This window comes from Procambarus clarkii, chromosome 81, assembly GCF_040958095.1.
Source record: "Procambarus clarkii isolate CNS0578487 chromosome 81, FALCON_Pclarkii_2.0, whole genome shotgun sequence".
Lineage (NCBI taxonomy): Eukaryota > Metazoa > Arthropoda > Malacostraca > Decapoda > Cambaridae > Procambarus > Procambarus clarkii.
Window position 1 is genome coordinate 5967860 of NC_091230.1, and position 17474 is coordinate 5985333.

Sequence of the window (17474 nt, forward strand, 5' to 3'; positions counted from 1 at the left end):
ACGATGCGAGTGAGAACACTACCCACGATGCGAGTGAGAACACTACCCACGATGCGAGTGAGAACACTACCCACGATGCGAGTGAGAACACTCTACCCACGATGCGAGTGAGAACACTACCCACGATGCGAGTGAGAACACTACCCACGATGCGAGTGAGAACACTACCCACGAAGCGAGTGAGAACACTACCCACGATGCGAGTGAGAACACTACCCACGATGCGAGTGAGAACACTACCCACGATGCGAGTGAGAACACTACCCACGATGCGAGTGAGAACACTACCCACGATGCGAGTGAGAACACTCTACCCACGATGCGAGTGAGAACACTCTACCCACGATGCGAGTGAGAACACTCTACCCACGATGCGAGTGAGAACACTACCCACGATGCGAGTGAGAACACTACCCACGATGCGAGTGAGAACACTACCCACGATGCGAGTGAGAACACTACCCACGATGCGAGTGAGAACACTACCCACGATGCGAGTGAGAACACTACCCACGATGCGAGTGAGAACACTACCCACGAAGCGAGTGAGAACACTACCCACGATGCGAGTGAGAACACTACCCACGATGCGAGTGAGAACACTACCCACGATGCGAGTGAGAACACTACCCACGAAGCGAGTGAGAACACTCTACCCACGATGCGAGTGAGAACACTACCCACGATGCGAGTGAGAACACTACCCACGATGCGAGTGAGAACACTACCCACGATGCGAGTGAGAACACTACCCACGATGCGAGTGAGAACACTACCCACGATGCGAGTGAGAACACTACCCACGATGCGAGCGAGAACACTCTACCCACGATGCGAGTGAGAACACTACCCACGAAGCGAGTGAGAACACTCTACCCACGATGCGAGTGAGAACACTCTACCCACGATGCGAGCGAGAACACTCTACCCACGATGCGAGTGAGAACACTCTACCCACGATGCGAGTGAGAACACTACCCACGATGCGAGTGAGAACACTACCCACGAAGCGAGTGAGAACACTCTACCCACGATGCGAGCGAGAACACTCTACCCACGATGCGAGCGAGAACACTCTACCCACGATGCGAGCGAGAACACTCTACCCACGATGCGAGCGAGAACACTCTACCCACGATGCGAGCGAGAACACTCTACCCACGATGCGAGTGAGAACACTCTACCCACGATGCGAGTGAGAACACTCTACCCACGATGTGAGTGAGAACACTACCCACGATGCGAGTGAGAACACTCTACCCACGATGCCAGTGAGAACACTACCCACGATGCGAGCGAGAACACTCTACCCACGATGCGAGTGAGAACACTAACCACGATGCGAGTGAGAAAACACTACCCACGATGCGAGTGAGAACACTACCCACGATGCGAGTGAGAACACTCTACCCACGATGCCAGAGAGAACACTCTACCCACGATGCCAGAGAGAACACTCTACCCACGATGCGAGCGAGAACACTCTACCCACGATGCGAGTGAGAACACTCTACCCACGATGCGAGCGAGAACACTACCCACGAAGCGAGTGAGAACACTACCCACGATGCGAGTGAGAACACTACCCACGATGCGAGTGAGAACACTCTACCCACGATGCGAGTGAGAACACTCTACCCACGATGCGAGTGAGAACACTCTACCCACGATGCGAGTGAGAACACTACCCACGATGCGAGTGAGAACACTACCCACGATGCGAGTGAGAACACTACCCACGATGCGAGTGAGAACACTACCCACGATGCGAGTGAGAACACTACCCACGATGCGAGTGAGAACACTACCCACGATGCGAGTGAGAACACTACCCACGATGCGAGTGAGAACACTACCCACGATGCGAGTGAGAACACTACCCACGAAGCGAGTGAGAACACTACCCACGATGCGAGTGAGAACACTCTACCCACGATGCGAGTGAGAACACTCTACCCACGATGCGAGTGAGAACACTCTACCCACGATGCGAGTGAGAACACTCTACCCACGATGCGAGTGAGAACACTACCCACGATGCGAGTGAGAACACTACCCACGATGCGAGTGAGAACACTACCCACGATGCGAGTGAGAACACTACCCACGATGCGAGCGAGAACACTCTACCCACGATGCGAGTGAGAACACTACCCACGAAGCGAGTGAGAACACTCTACCCACGATGCGAGTGAGAACACTCTACCCACGATGTGAGCGAGAACACTCTACCCACGATGCGAGTGAGAACACTCTACCCACGATGCGAGTGAGAACACTCACTAGCCACGATGCAAGTGAGAACACTACCCACGAAGCGAGCGAGAACACTCTACCCACGATGCGAGCGAGAACACTCTACCCACGATGCGAGCGAGAACACTCTACCCACGATGCGAGCGAGAACACTCTACCCACGATGCGAGCGAGAACACTCTACCCACGATGCGAGTGAGAACACTCTACCCACGATGCGAGTGAGAACACTACCCACGATGCGAGTGAGAACACTCTACCCACGATGCGAGCGAGAACACTCTACCCACGATGCGAGTGAGAACACTACCCACGATGCGAGTGAGAAAACACTACCCACGATGCGAGTGAGAACACTACCCACGATGCGAGAGAGAACACTCTACCCACGATGCCAGAGAGAACACTCTACCCACGATGCCAGAGAGAACACTCTACCCACGATGCGAGCGAGAACACTCTACCCACGATGCGAGTGAGAACACTCTACCCACGATGCGAGCGAGAACACTCTACCCACGATGCCAGAGAGAACACTCTACCCACGATGCGAGTGAGAACACTCTACCCACGATGCAAGTGAGAACACTCTACCCACGATGCGAGCGAGAACACTCTACCAACACTGGGGAGCCGGTCGGCCGAGCGGACAGCATACTGGACTTGTGATCCTGTGGTCCCGGGTTCGATCCCGGGCGCCGGCGAGAAACAATGGGCAGAATTTCTTTCACCCTATGCCCCTGTTACCTAGCAGTAAAATAGGTACCTGGGTGTTAGTCAGCTGTCACGGGCTGCTTCCTTGGGGTGGAGGCCTGGTCGAGGACCGGGCAGCGGGACACTAAAAGCCCTGAAATTATCTCTAGATAACCTAAAGATAACTATGAGAGAACATTACTGGAACGTGAACATGTCAAAATGACGTCACTTCCCAAAACGCCATGAGCACTACGATCACTTGAGTTTCAACTACCCTATAACCTAGCAGTGATAGGGTAGCTGTGACCTACTTAAATATCTGATGTAAATTTTACTGACCTAGTAAATTCACAAAGACCTGAAAGCTGTAGCATTAAACCTTATCAATGTCTCCTCACAGTATTCATCATATGTGGGACTAATAGAGCAAGACTCGGCAATGTGGAGTTATAGTGGCCAGAATACGCCTGGGATATAGACGTATCTGGCAGCTTTCTGAAAACCCAAATGTCGAGTACACAAAGTATCAACTTTGTGAAAGAGAAAACATGCACTCCCATGAACATTACATTGTTGAATGTCCCATACTGACTGACTTTGGGTATGCTGAACTGTGTAATTACTATATGAATACTGGAACACTTGATGATATATTGAACTTGTACCCAAGATTGATTATGTAATACATCTGTTATACAATGTATGTGATGTAACTATAACCTGAGGTTGTGAAAGCATCTCGATCACCTTCAGTGGATGATAACACACTAGTTTCAATAGCAGCTATCTTACCCACTCAGAGTAGGAGAGACATAAATGTGTGTGTGTGTGTACAGAACATGTGTAAGCTGGTCAGAATTGTATTTAACCTTTGTAAACTCACACTAATTACACTATGTAAAAAGACACCTCGTACACCGTTCATGTAGGACAGACGTAAAATGTGTATTCATGTATTTAAGTATGTAGGTTATCTTTGCATTTTAAAAACACTACAATCATCTTCTGTGGTTGATTGTTCAATAAATCACTGAACTATATGTATAACAGATCCCTAACCCTGTCCACCGCCTCCCCGATGAAGGCAGAAACAAATGGGCAGAGTTTCTTTCACCCTGATGGCCTGTTCACCTAGTAGTAAATAGGTACCTGGGAGTTAGAGAGCTGCTATGAGCTGCTTCCTGAGGGTGTGCAACAAAAAAGCCTGGTCGAGGACCGGGCCGCGGGAATGCAAAGTCCCGAAAACATCTCAAGATAACCTCAAGATAAGGTGGAGGACAGAAAATGTATTTATGCTGGTTAGCATTGTAAATGTGTTTGGGGAGCCGGTCGGCCGAGCGGACAGCACGCTGGAATTGTGATCCTGTGGTCCTGGGTTCGATCCCAGGCGCCGGCGAGAAACAATGGGCAGAGTTTCTTTCACCCTATGCTCCTGTTACCTAGCAGTAAAATAGGTACCTGGGTACCTATTTTACCCAGGTACCTATTTTATTTTACCCAAGATAACCGCGTCTGTGGTAGGAAATAATACCCAAAAAATCCCAGTTGTTAGAAATGTCTAGAAAAGGCTGCTGATATTAGTTTAGCAACATCGTCCAGACGGTAGAAGTGCTCAAGGCTCTGGCATTATCTTTGTGTGCTGAGCTAGCATCAACCTCACGAAAATTATTAAAAATATGAAAGCAACATTTACGAGCAGGAGTGCTGAGGTTGAGGAGGCTGTGTGGTGTCTTGGAGCAGTGGAAAGTTTAAGAAGCAGGTAAGCAGCTTTTCTCAAGATTTGAGATTCTTAACTGGGGCAAGCACGGTCTCAAACAACTTCAGTTGCAGTCTTGTATATGTGGCCAGCTGTTATTAATGGAAAAACATTATTATATGTGAGTTATACACGAGGAAATATATTTAGAAATAAACAAGTGTTTAACCATGTGTTCAAGCAGGTTGTGGTGGAGTGCACGTCAGGCTTCACAGCTGTGAGTGTAGCCGGAGTAAAGTGACCTTCAGCTCCCTGTGGTCCCCGGGGGGAGCCTTTACCAGATATTTTACCTGTGCTGCAGTCTCAGGCAGTTTTGTCAGAGGATGTGAGATCTACCCAGTTCCTTCAGAGTATTCCCGGAGGGGAGCCAGGATTAAGTCCTTCCCAGGGAGCTTTCAGCTTTGCAAGGGGCTGCTGTCTCCCTCAAAGAGTGAATTGCCTTTGACTTCGTCACTGGCTGAAAGTTTTAAATCTTACAGCGTGTATACTCTTCAAATACTAAATTGCGGTATTTATCAATTAATTAATGCAGTTTTTTTTAATAATAATTGGTCACAAACTTCCTGTACGGCAGCCTTTTGAGACCTCTCCCGACCACACCTGCAACAACCTTGTCAACACGCGCCACACCTGCCACGCCCTTGTCAACACGCGATACACCTGCCACGCCCGTGTCGACACGCGATACACCTGCCACGCCCGTGTCGACACGCGATACACCTGCCACGCCCGTGTCGACACGCGCCACACGTGCAACGCCCTTGTCAACACGCGCCACACGTGCAACGCCCTTGTCAACACGCGCCACACGTGCCACGCCCTTGTCAACACGCGCCACACCTGCCACGCCCTTGTCAACACGCGCCACACCTGCCACGCCCGTGTGAACACGCGCCACACCTGCCACGCCCGTGTGAACACGCGCCACACCTGCCACGCCCGGGTCCAAAACGCGCGTGTTCACCCAGGCGTGGCGCTACCGCGCCACGCCTGGGTGCCAACACGCCTGGCGCCACCCAACATGTGGCGGCAGGCAACACCCGACGCCGGGTCAACACGCCCGGGCGCGCCACGCCCGGGCGTGTTGACCCGGGCGTGGCGCGCGTGTAATATATATTATATAATATATATATAATTTCTATATAGACTTGTGTTTACTGTTGTAGTATTTACGTTTTATGTTGTGCTTACATTTTCTGCTGTAGCACACGACACACATAAGTTAGAACATCATTCAGAAACCTAAGTAAGGAGGCATTTAGGGCTCTCTACACTGCCTACGTGAGGCCAGTCTTAGAGTATGCCGCCTTATCATGGAGTCCCCAACTGATGAAACACATAAGGAAACTGGAAAAGGTTCAGAAGTAGGCAACGAGATTCGTCCCAGCGTTACGAGAAATGGGGGTATGAAGAGCGCCTGAAGGAACTGAGCCTTACGACACTAGAAACGAGAAGGGAGAGGGGGGGATATGATAGGACAGTATAAAATACTCAGGGGAATTGACAATGGACATAGACGAAATGTTCACAAGGAATAGTAACAGAACGAGGGGACATTGGTGGAAGGTGGAAACCCAGATGAGTCACAGAGATGTTAGGACGTTTTCTTTTAGCGTGATAGTGGAAAAATGGAATGCACTTAAGTGCAGGTTGTGGAAGCAAATTCTATTCATAATTTTAAAACTAGGCTTGATAGAGAAATAGGACCGGAGTCATTGCTGTAAACAACCGATGGCTCGAAAGGTGGGATCCAAGAGTCAATGCTCGATCCTGCAGACACAAATAGGTGAGTACACACAACAAACCCCACACAACATACACATAACACACAACACACACAACATACACATAACACACAACACACACACCATACACAACACACAACACATACAACACAACAAACACAACACACACAACACACAACAGGCATAACACAATAAAAACACACAATACAAACACAATACACATAACACAACACAATACACACAACACAACACACACAATACACATAACACAACACACACAATACACACAACACAACACAATACACACAACACAACACACACAATACACATAACACAACACACACAATACACACAACACAACACAATACACACAACACAACACACACAATACACACAACACAACACACACAATACACACAACACAACACTCGCATCATACAGTACATCATACAACAGAATAAACACAATACACACAACACAATACACACAACACAACACACACAACACACACAACACAACACTCGCATCATACAGTACATCATACAACAGAATAAACACAATACACACAACACAATACACACAACACAACACACACAACACACACAACACAACACTCGCATCATACAGTACATCATACAACAGAAGAAACACAAAACACACAACAAACAACACAAGATACACAACACACAACAGAACATAACATACAACACACAGGGACCTCGGGGTTGAAGGTGTTGCACCTTCAACTCAACCAGTTGAGTTGAAGGTGCTCGGGGATCGCAGTTCTAAGGGCCCGGGTTCGATTCCCGGCCGAAGCAAAAGCGAATGGGGAGAGTTTCTTTCACGTGATGCATCTGTTCACCTAGCAGTAAACAGGTACCTGGGAGTTAGACAGTCTGCTTTCTGGAGATGTGTGTTTGTGTTAAAGAAACATTTTGTAGACATATTAGAAGGAACAATAGATTGGTTAGAAAGGCGGGGTCCAATAGCTAATAGCTCGATGCTGCTGGCACAAATAGTACATACAGAGAACATTAATTCAACACCTACAAAACATTACTAATATACAATACAAAACATAACACAAATCCACACACAAAACATCACTAATAAAAATCAATACACAACACAACGTATAAAAACAGTGACACAATATCTACAGAATACGATTGAACAAACACCAACAATAATCCGACGACACAAAACAGAACACAACACAACAAGCAGGACTGTGGAACAGTTCACAAACACAAACTATCACAATAACTGCAGCCACCCATAACGACAGCGCCTGGTAATGCTGGCGGCAATACACCTATAATAGTGCAACTAACGAGCACTAAAATATAACAACAGCAATAAAAGGAGTAATAGAAATGTAATCAACTCAAAAGGCAAGGGAAGCACTGCAACAGAAAACGTGAGCATTACAACAGAAAACGAAAGCACTACAACATAATACGTAAGTACTACACCAGAAATAATAGCCTCTGGCAGCCAAGTCCAGCTCCTGGCCTGCACGTGTGGCTTAGCCTCTAGGCTTGGCTGAACTGCTTCTACCTACAGGATAATTGGCGAAGGCGGGTCTCTGGCGCCTTAAAACCACTTGCTTCGGGCAGATGGGACTCGTTAGACTGGGAAGGCAGCTGATCTAGGGAAAGGTAAACCCTATATTCAAACTTCTGCTGTCTTGCGGCTAAACCCACTCATGGGAAAGGCTCCGGGAGTCAACCCCGAGGAAAAATCCGGAGTCGAAGTCCTTAAGACAGTTTGCAACTGTTTACAGCTACATTCTGGCAACTCCTGCGACGACACTGGTGCCAAGCGTATCGGCGCCTGCCCTTCCCTTGGATCACATCGGTGGCGTGGAGAGGGTGGATCTGCTGCATGGGCAACAGCCTGTTCTCCATAATTACTGCCCAGGCCTAGGCCCTGGAGAGGACACTCCAGCATCGCTTTGGCGATGGCTCTACACGGGAAGCGACAGTTACCGGTTTTAAGCCTACCACTCAATTGGCGTAAAGCGAGGCGTAAGGGGTTGCTTTCGCGGTGGGAGAAATCATCCGAATTCATAGGACAGCTACCGACCATCTCAAGCTGGGCATCCCCCCAGCCAATAAGGTACTATCCCGCCACGGTCCGCCTGCTCCACAGGGTGTGAGGGGCTTAAGCCACAATCAAATAAGTGGATCGTCAACCATGCACCAGGCAAAAGAAAACAAACACAGAGCCACCCAGCTCTCAAACTGGGCACATGGAATGTAAGGACCATGACACTGGGTCTCTCGGAAGATCTACCGGAAGTAAATGACGCCCGCAAGACAGCTGAAATCAACAATGAACTACGCAGACTCCAGATGGACATAGTCGCCTTGCAGGAGACACGTCTGCCTGTGACCGGCAGCATATGGGAGAAGGACTTTACCTTCTTCTGGCAGGGCAAATCACCTAAAGAGGTAAGGGAACATGGTGTTGGCTTTGTCATCAGGAACAGGTTGTTAGGGTCCATAGTACCGCCCACAGAGGGGTCTGCGAGGATCATCAAACTTCAGCTTCGTACAACAGCAGGAATGGTCAACCTCATCAACGACTATGCACCAACACTGACCTCCTCTACCGAAGCGAAGGACGAGTCTATGATGACTTCAGCCTAACTCTAAAACATACCTCAACAAGGCCTAGTCTTCCTCCTGGGAGACTTTAATGCTTGAGTTGTTTCTGATCACAGCTCTTGGCCTTCCGCAAGTTAGAGATGGTCACATCTCAGGGGGCACTATTTTCAACGCTGCCATGTCCATCTTCGGTAAGAGGCAGAACAAGTGACCAGTTTGGTTCGAGGCCAGTGCAGAGGAACTGTTACCCCTCGTAGAGGAAATGAGACAAGCTCGCTCATCCTACAACAACCTGCTCTCAGAAAGGAACCTACAGGCCCTCCGTACTGCCCACAGTAGAGTTCAAGAAACTGCGAGGTGGTGTGCTAACAATTACTGGCTCCGACTCTGTTCCAGCATCCAGACTGCGGCCACTGTCGGCAACATAAGATGCATGTACGAAAGGATCAAGCATGCAACAGGCCCTACACAAAACAGGACGGATCCTCTGAAGTCAGCCACCAGAGAAATCATTAAAGACCGTGATCAACAGATGAATCGCTAGGTTTCAATACTCCGATCTCTACTCCAGAGAGAACTTGGTCAGCGTAGAAGACTTGGATGCAATAGAGTGCCTGCCCATCATGGAAGAACTTGACCTAGAACCGACTGTGGAAGAAGTTGAGAAAGCACTGGATTCACTTTCCTCAGGGAAGGCCCCAGGAAACGACGGGATTCCGCCTGAAGTTCTCAAGTGCGCTCGTGGAACACTTAAAACTGAGCTTCATGAACTTCTGTGCCAGTGCTGGAGGGAGGGCTCGGTGCCACAAGACATGAGAGATGCAAACATTATCACTCTCTATAAGAATATAGGTGACAGAAGCGATGTCGACAACTATCGCGGCATATCCCTCCTCAGCGTCGTCGGCAAACTCTACGCCAGGGTCGTCTTGATCAGGCTTCAGATTCTTGCTGAAAGGGTGTACCCAGAGTCACAGTGTGGTTTCCGAGCAGAAAGGTCGACCACTGACATGATGTTCTCCCTGAGACAGCTTCAAGAAAAGTGCAGGGAGCAGAGAAAAGTCTTGTACATCGCCTTCATTGACCTTACAAAGGCTTTCGACCTCGTGAGTAGGGACGGACTCTTCAAGATCTTGGCCAAAATTGGCTGCCCACCCATCCTACTCAGCATGATACAATCGTTCCACAAGGACATGAAGGGTCAGTCGTGTACGACGGCTCAACTTCTGAACCATTTAACATCAACAGTGGTGTTAAATAGGGGTGCATTCTTGCTCCAACCCTGTTCGGCGTCTTCGCAATCCTCGTCATGCATGCCTTTGGAACAACCTCAGAGGGTATCTATCTCCGTACAAGATCGGATGGAAAGCTCTATAATCAATCCAGACTCCGAGCAAAGACGAAAGTTCAGATGCGAATCCTCAGAGAGTTCCTCTTCGCCGACCTCGCAGTGATCACCACACACAGCAGAAGGCCTGCAGCAGCTACTCAATTGCTTTGATGCAGTCTGTTCTGCATTCGGCCTGACAATCAGCTTGAAGAAGACACAGGTGATGGGACAAGACGTCAATGAGCTACCCTGTATAAACATCAAAAACTATGTGCTGGAGGCAGTTCACGAGTTTGTGTACCTGGGCTCCACAATCTCAAACACCCTTTCCCTGGACACTGCGCTGAAGAGGCGTATCGGGAAGGCCGCAACAACACTGGCCAGGCTCACAAAGCGCGTTTGGGAAAATGCCAAACTGACAGTGCACACCAAGGCACAAGTCTACATGGCATGTGTGATGAGTGCGCTTCTCTACGGCTCGGAATCCTGGACCCTGCGCTCTCGCCAGGAGAGACGGCTCAATACCTTTCACATGCGGAACCCAAGACGCATCCTTGACATCACGTGGAAAGACCACATCACCAACAACACAGTACTCGAGAGAACAGGAGTCCCATCAATGTTCACTCTCCTGAAGCAGAGACGCTTGCGATGGCTGGGACATGTCACACGCATGGAAGATGGCCGCATACCGATGGACCTCTTGTATGGAGAACTGGCATCAGGAAGGAGACCCACCGCAAGACCTCAGATGAGTTTCAAAGATGCCTGCAAACGCGACCTCAAGCAGATGAACATCTACATCAACACTTGGGAGGCAGCAGCTGCGGACAGATCTGCCTGGAGATGCAAAGTGCAAAAGGGACTCCAGCAATTCGAGAATGAACTAAAGAGGCAGGCGGAGGATAATAAACTTCAGAGAAGGTCTCGACCACTGTCAGGCGCACCTGCTTCGGCGTTTATCTGGGCTTGCTGCAGTCGGGACTGTCATATTCGGGTTGACCTTCACAGCCACAGCAGGCGCTGCATCTAACTAGACTACAACAACTAGACATCCAGGGCGCAACTGCATAACCCAACGGGATTGACCCTCAAGCCCACTACTACTACTACTACTACTACTACTACTACTACTACACAAGAAAACGTATTTACATAACCCACTTATGTTTACATAACCCATATTTATTGACATAACCCACTACTACTACTACACCAGAAAACGTAAGCACTGCTAGTACATACTTCAGAAATGAAAGCACTTCAACAGAAAACGTAAACAATACAACAGAAAACGAAGTGGTTACGTTTTCTGTTGTTGTATTTGCAACAGAAAACATAAGTATTTCATAAGAAAACAGTTACTTTCTGTAGAAATATTTCTATAGAAAACTTAAACAGAAACTAAAGTATTAAAGCACAATATATAAACCCAAATTTGGCAAATACGCATGCACTAGACCAGTAAACGCATAGACTAGACCAGTAAACGCATAGACTAGACCAGTAAACGCATAGACTAGACCAGTAAACGCATAGACTAGACCAGTAAACGCATAGACTAGACCAGTAAACGCATGGACTAGACCAGTAAACGCATGGACTAGACCAGTAAACGCATAGACTAGACCAGTAAACGCATGGACTAGACCAGTAAACGCATGCACCAAACCAGTAAACGCATGGACTAGACCAGTAAACGCATGCACCAGACCAGTAAACGCATGCACCAGACCAGTAAACGCATGCACCAGACCAGTAAACGCATGCACCAGACCAGTAAACGCATGCACCAGACCAGTAAACGCATGCACCAGACCAGTAAACGCATGCACCAGACCAGTAAATGCATGCACCAGACCAGTAAGCGCATGTACCAGACCAGTAAACGCATGCACCAGACCAGTAAGCGCATGTACCAGACCGGTAAACGCATGTACCAGACCAGTGAACGCATGCACTAGACCAGTAAATGCATACACTAGACCAGTGAACGCATGCACTAGACCAGTGAACGCATGCACTAGACCAGTGAACGCATGCACCAGTGATCGCATGCATTAGACCAGTGATCGCATGCATTAGACCAGTGAACGCATGCATTAGACCAGTGAACGCATGCACTAGACCAGTGAACGCATGCACCAGTGAACGTATGCACCAGTGAACGCATGCACTAGACCAGTGAACGCATGCACTAGATCAGTAAACGCATGCACTAGACCAGTAAACGCATGCACTTGAACAGCAAACTTTAATACTATAACAAAAAATATAATCACTCCATGGGTTGATGCTCTGTAAACTCAGGCTACAGGAGTTCATGCTACGAAGGAAGCCTGACGGCTGAGTGGACAGCGCTCGGGATTCGTATTCCTAAGGTTCAGGGTTCGATCCCCGGCGAAGGCGGAAACAAATGGTCAGTGTTTTTTACAACCTGATACATCTGATTTCTTAACAGTTAATAGGTACCTGGGAGTTAGACAGCTGCTATGGGCTGCTTCCTGGGGGTGTGTAACAAAAAGGAGGCCTGGTCGAGGACCGGGCCGCGAGGACGCTAAGCCCCGAAATCATCTCAACATAACCTGAAAATATACGTAAGGTAGGGCTACAGGAGTTGATGCAAGACAATCTAGGGCTACACGTGTTGATGCAACACAAGCTAGAGCTACAGGTGTTGATGCAACACAAGCTAGAGCTACAGGTGTTGATGCAACACAAGCTAGGGCTACACGTGTTGATGCAACACAAGCTAGAGCTACAGGTGTTGATGCAACACAAGCTAGGGCTACACGTGTTGATGCAACACAAGCTAGAGCTACAGGTGTTGATGCAACAAAAGCTAGGGCTACAGGAGTTGATGCAACACAAGCTAGGGCTACAGGTGTTGATGCAACACAAGCTAGGGTTACAGGTGTTGATGCAACACAAGCTAGGGCTACAGGTGTTGATGCAACACAAGCTAGGGCTACAGGAGTTGATGGAACACAAGCTAGGGCTACAGGTGTTGATGCAACACAAGCTAGGGCTACAGGTGTTGATGCAACACAAGCTAGGGCTACAGGAGTTGATGCAACACAAGCTAGGGCTACAGGAGTTGATGCAACACAAGCTAGGGCTACAGGTGTTGATGCAACACAAGCTAGGGCTACAGGAGTTGATGCAACACAAGCTAGGGCTACAGGAGTTGATGCAACACAAGCTAGGGCTACACGTGTTGATGCAACACAAGCTAGAGCTACAGGTGTTGATGCAACACAAGCTAGGGCTACAGGAGTTGATGCAACACAAGCTAGGGCTACAGGTGTTGATGCAACACAAGCTAGGGCTACAGGTGTTGATGCAACACAAGCTAGGGCTACAGGTGTTGATGCAACACAAGCTAGGGCTACAGGTGTTGATGCAACGCAAGCTAGGGCTACAGGTGTTGATGCAACACAAGCTAGGGCTACAGGTGTTGATGCAACACAAGCTAGGGCTACAGGTGTTGATGCAACACAAGCTAGGGCTACAGGAGTTGATGGAACACAAGCTAGGGCTACAGGAGTTGATGGAACACAAGCTAGGGCTACAGGTGTTGATGCAACACAAGCTAGGGCTACAGGTGTTGATGCAACACAAGCTAGGGCTACAGGAGTTGATGCAACACAAGCTAAGGCTGCTAGAGTTGATGCAACACAAGCTAGGGCTACAGGTGTTGATGCAACACAAGCTAGGGCTACAGGTGTTGATGCAACACAAGCTAGGGCTACAGGTGTTGATGCAACGCAAGCTAGGGCTACAGGTGTTGATGCAACACAAGCTAGGGCTACAGGTGTTGATGCAACACAAGCTAGGGCTACAGGTGTTGATGCAACACAAGCTAGGGCTACAGGAGTTGATGGAACACAAGCTAGGGCTACAGGAGTTGATGGAACACAAGCTAGGGCTACAGGTGTTGATGCAACACAAGCTAGGGCTACAGGTGTTGATGCAACACAAGCTAGGGCTACAGGAGTTGATGCAACACAAGCTAAGGCTGCTAGAGTTGATGCAACACAAGCTAGGGCTACAGGTGTTGATGCAACACAAGGTAGGGCTACACGTGTTGATGCCACACAAGCTAGGGCTACACGTGTTGATGCCACACAAGCTAGGGCTACAGGTGTTGATGCAACACAAGCTAAGGCTACACGTGTTGATGCCACACAAGCTAGGGCTACAGGTGTTGATGACACACAAGCTAGGGCTACAGGTGTTGATGCAACACAAGCTACGGCTACACGTGTTGATGCCACACAAGCTAGGGCTACAGGAGTTGATGCAACACAGGCTAGGGCTACAGGAGTTGATGCAACACAAGCTAGGGCTACAGGTGTTGATGCAACACAAGCTAGAGCTACAGGTGTTGATGCAACACAAGCTAGGTCTACTGGTGTTGATGCAACACAAGCTAGGGCTACAGGTGTTGATGCAACACAAGCTAGGGCTACAGGTGTTGATGCAAAACAAGCTAGGGCTACAGGAGTTGATGGAACACAAGCTAGGGCTACAGACGGTGATGCAACACAAGCTAGGGCTACACGTGTTGATGCAACACAAGCTAGGGCTACACGTGTTGATGCAACACAAGCTAGGGCTACAGGAGTTGATGCTACATAAGCTAGGGCTACAGGTGTTGATGCAACACAAGCTAGGGCTACACCTGTTGATGCAACACAAGCTAGGGCTACACTTGTTGATGGAACACAAGCTAGGGCTACACGTGTTGATGGAACACAAGCTAGGGCTACAGGTGTTGATGCAGCAAAAGCTAGGGCTACAGGAGTTGATGCAACACAAGCTAGGGCTACAGGTGTTGATGCAACACAAGCTAGGGCTACAGGTGTTGATGCAACACAAGCTAGGGCTACAGGTGTTGATGCAACACAAGCTAGGGCTACAGGTGTTGATGCAACACAAGCTAGGGCTACAGGTGTTGATGCAACACAAGCTAGGGCTACAGGAGTTGATGGAACACAAGCTAGGGCTACAGGTGTTGATGCAACACAAGCTAGGGCTACAGGTGTTGATGCAACACAAGCTATGGCTACAGGAGTTGATGCAACACAATCTAGGGCTACAGGAGTTGATGCAACACAAGCTAGGGCTACAGGTGTTGATGCAACACAAGCTAGGGCTACAGGAGTTGATGCAACACAAGCTAGGGCTACAGGAGTTGATGCAACACAAGCTAGGGCTACACGTGTTGATGCAACACAAGCTAGAGCTACAGGTGTTGATGCAACACAAGCTAGGGCTACAGGAGTTGATGCAACACAAGCTAGGGCTACAGGTGTTGATGCAACACAAGCTAGGGCTAAAGGTGTTGATGCAACACAAGCTAGGGCTAAAGGTGTTGATGCAACACAAGCTAGGGCTACAGGTGTTGATGCAACACAAGCTAGGGCTACAGGTGTTGATGCAACACAAGCTAGGGCTACAGGTGTTGATGCAACACAAGCTAGGGCTACAGGAGTTGATGGAACACAAGCTAGGGCTACAGGAGTTGATGGAACACAAGCTAGGGCTACAGGTGTTGATGCAACACAAGCTAGGGATACAGGTGTTGATGCAACACAAGCTAGGGCTACAGGAGTTGATGCAACACAAGCTAAGGCTGCTAGAGTTGATGCAACACAAGCTAGGGCTACAGGTGTTGATGCAACACAAGGTAGGGCTACACGTGTTGATGCCACACAAGCTAGGGCTACACGTGTTGATGCAACACAAGCTAGGGCTACAGGTGTTGATGCAACACAAGCTAGGGCTACAGGTGTTGATGCAACACAAGCTAAGGCTACACGTGTTGATGCCACACAAGCTAGGGCTACAGGTGTTGATGACACACAAGCTAGGGCTACAGGTGTTGATGCAACACAAGCTACGGCTACACGTGTTGATGCCACACAAGCTAGGGCTACAGGAGTTGATGCAACACAGGCTAGGGCTACAGGAGTTGATGCAACACAAGCTAGGGCTACAGGTGTTGATGCAACACAAGCTAGGGCTACAGGTGTTGATGCAAGACAAGCTAGGGCTACTGGTGTTGATGCAACACAAGCTAGGGCTACAGGTGTTGATGCAACACAAGCTAGGGCTACAGGTATTGATGCAACACAAGCTAAGGCTACACGTGTTGATGCCACACAAGCTAGGGCTACAGGTGTTGATGACACACAAGCAAGGGCTACAGGAGTTGATGCAACACAAGCTAGGGCTACAGGTGTTGATGCAACACAAGCTAGGGCTACAGGTGTTGATGCAACACAAGCTAGGGCTACAGGTGTTGATGCAAAACAAGCTAGGGCTACAGGTGTTGATGCAAAACAAGCTAGGGCTACAGGTGTTGATGCAACACAAGCTAGGGCTACAGGTGTTGATGCAGCACAAGCTAGGGCTACCGGAGTTGATGCAACACAAGCTAGGGCTACAGGTGTTGATGCAACACAAGCTAGGGCTACAGGTGTTGATGCAACACAAGCTAGGGCTACAGGTGTTGATGCAACACAAGCTAGGGCTACAGGTGTTGATGCCACACAAGCTAAGGCTACACGTGTTGATGCAACACAAGCTAGGGCTACAGGTGTTGATGCCACACAAGCTAAGGCTACACGTGTTGATGCAACACAAGCTAGGGCTACGGAAGTTGATGACAAATAACCATTGGCTACACGAGTTGATAATTCATTAGGTAGGAAAGCAGGACATAACGATACAAGGGAAACGGAATTTCATGCTACATTATCTTGGGCTACACAACTTGATGGAACATAAAGTTGAACTACACATATTGATTCAACCTAGGCTGAGGATACACGAGTTGATTCTACAAAGATTGGGAATGTAGCCATGGAAGTTACATAAGACAATATTACTCCAGTTGATACTACATAAGATAAAGCTACAGGAGTTTGTGCTACATAAGATAAAGCTACAGATGATGCTTCAGCAAGGGCTAGATGATTAAATTCTACAAAGGCTATGGTTGCGAGAGCTCATGTTTTGTATATGTTAGTACTTGAGAAGTTCATGCCACATAAGCTAAGGCTACAGTAGTT

At 48.6% G+C, this 17474-nt stretch overlaps 1 protein-coding gene across 1 annotated transcript; it reads left to right on the forward strand.

Moving 5' to 3' along the window:
• Positions 1 to 12098: 12098 nt before the first annotated feature.
• LOC138358022 (mucin-19-like) lies at positions 12099 to 17076 on the forward strand. Its single transcript, XM_069315489.1, has 3 exons — positions 12099 to 12321; positions 12998 to 14932; positions 15050 to 17076. The coding sequence occupies exons 1-3, from the start codon at positions 12099 to 12101 to the stop codon at positions 17074 to 17076; spliced, it is 4185 nt and encodes a 1394-aa protein (XP_069171590.1).
• Positions 17077 to 17474: the final 398 nt, after the last annotated feature.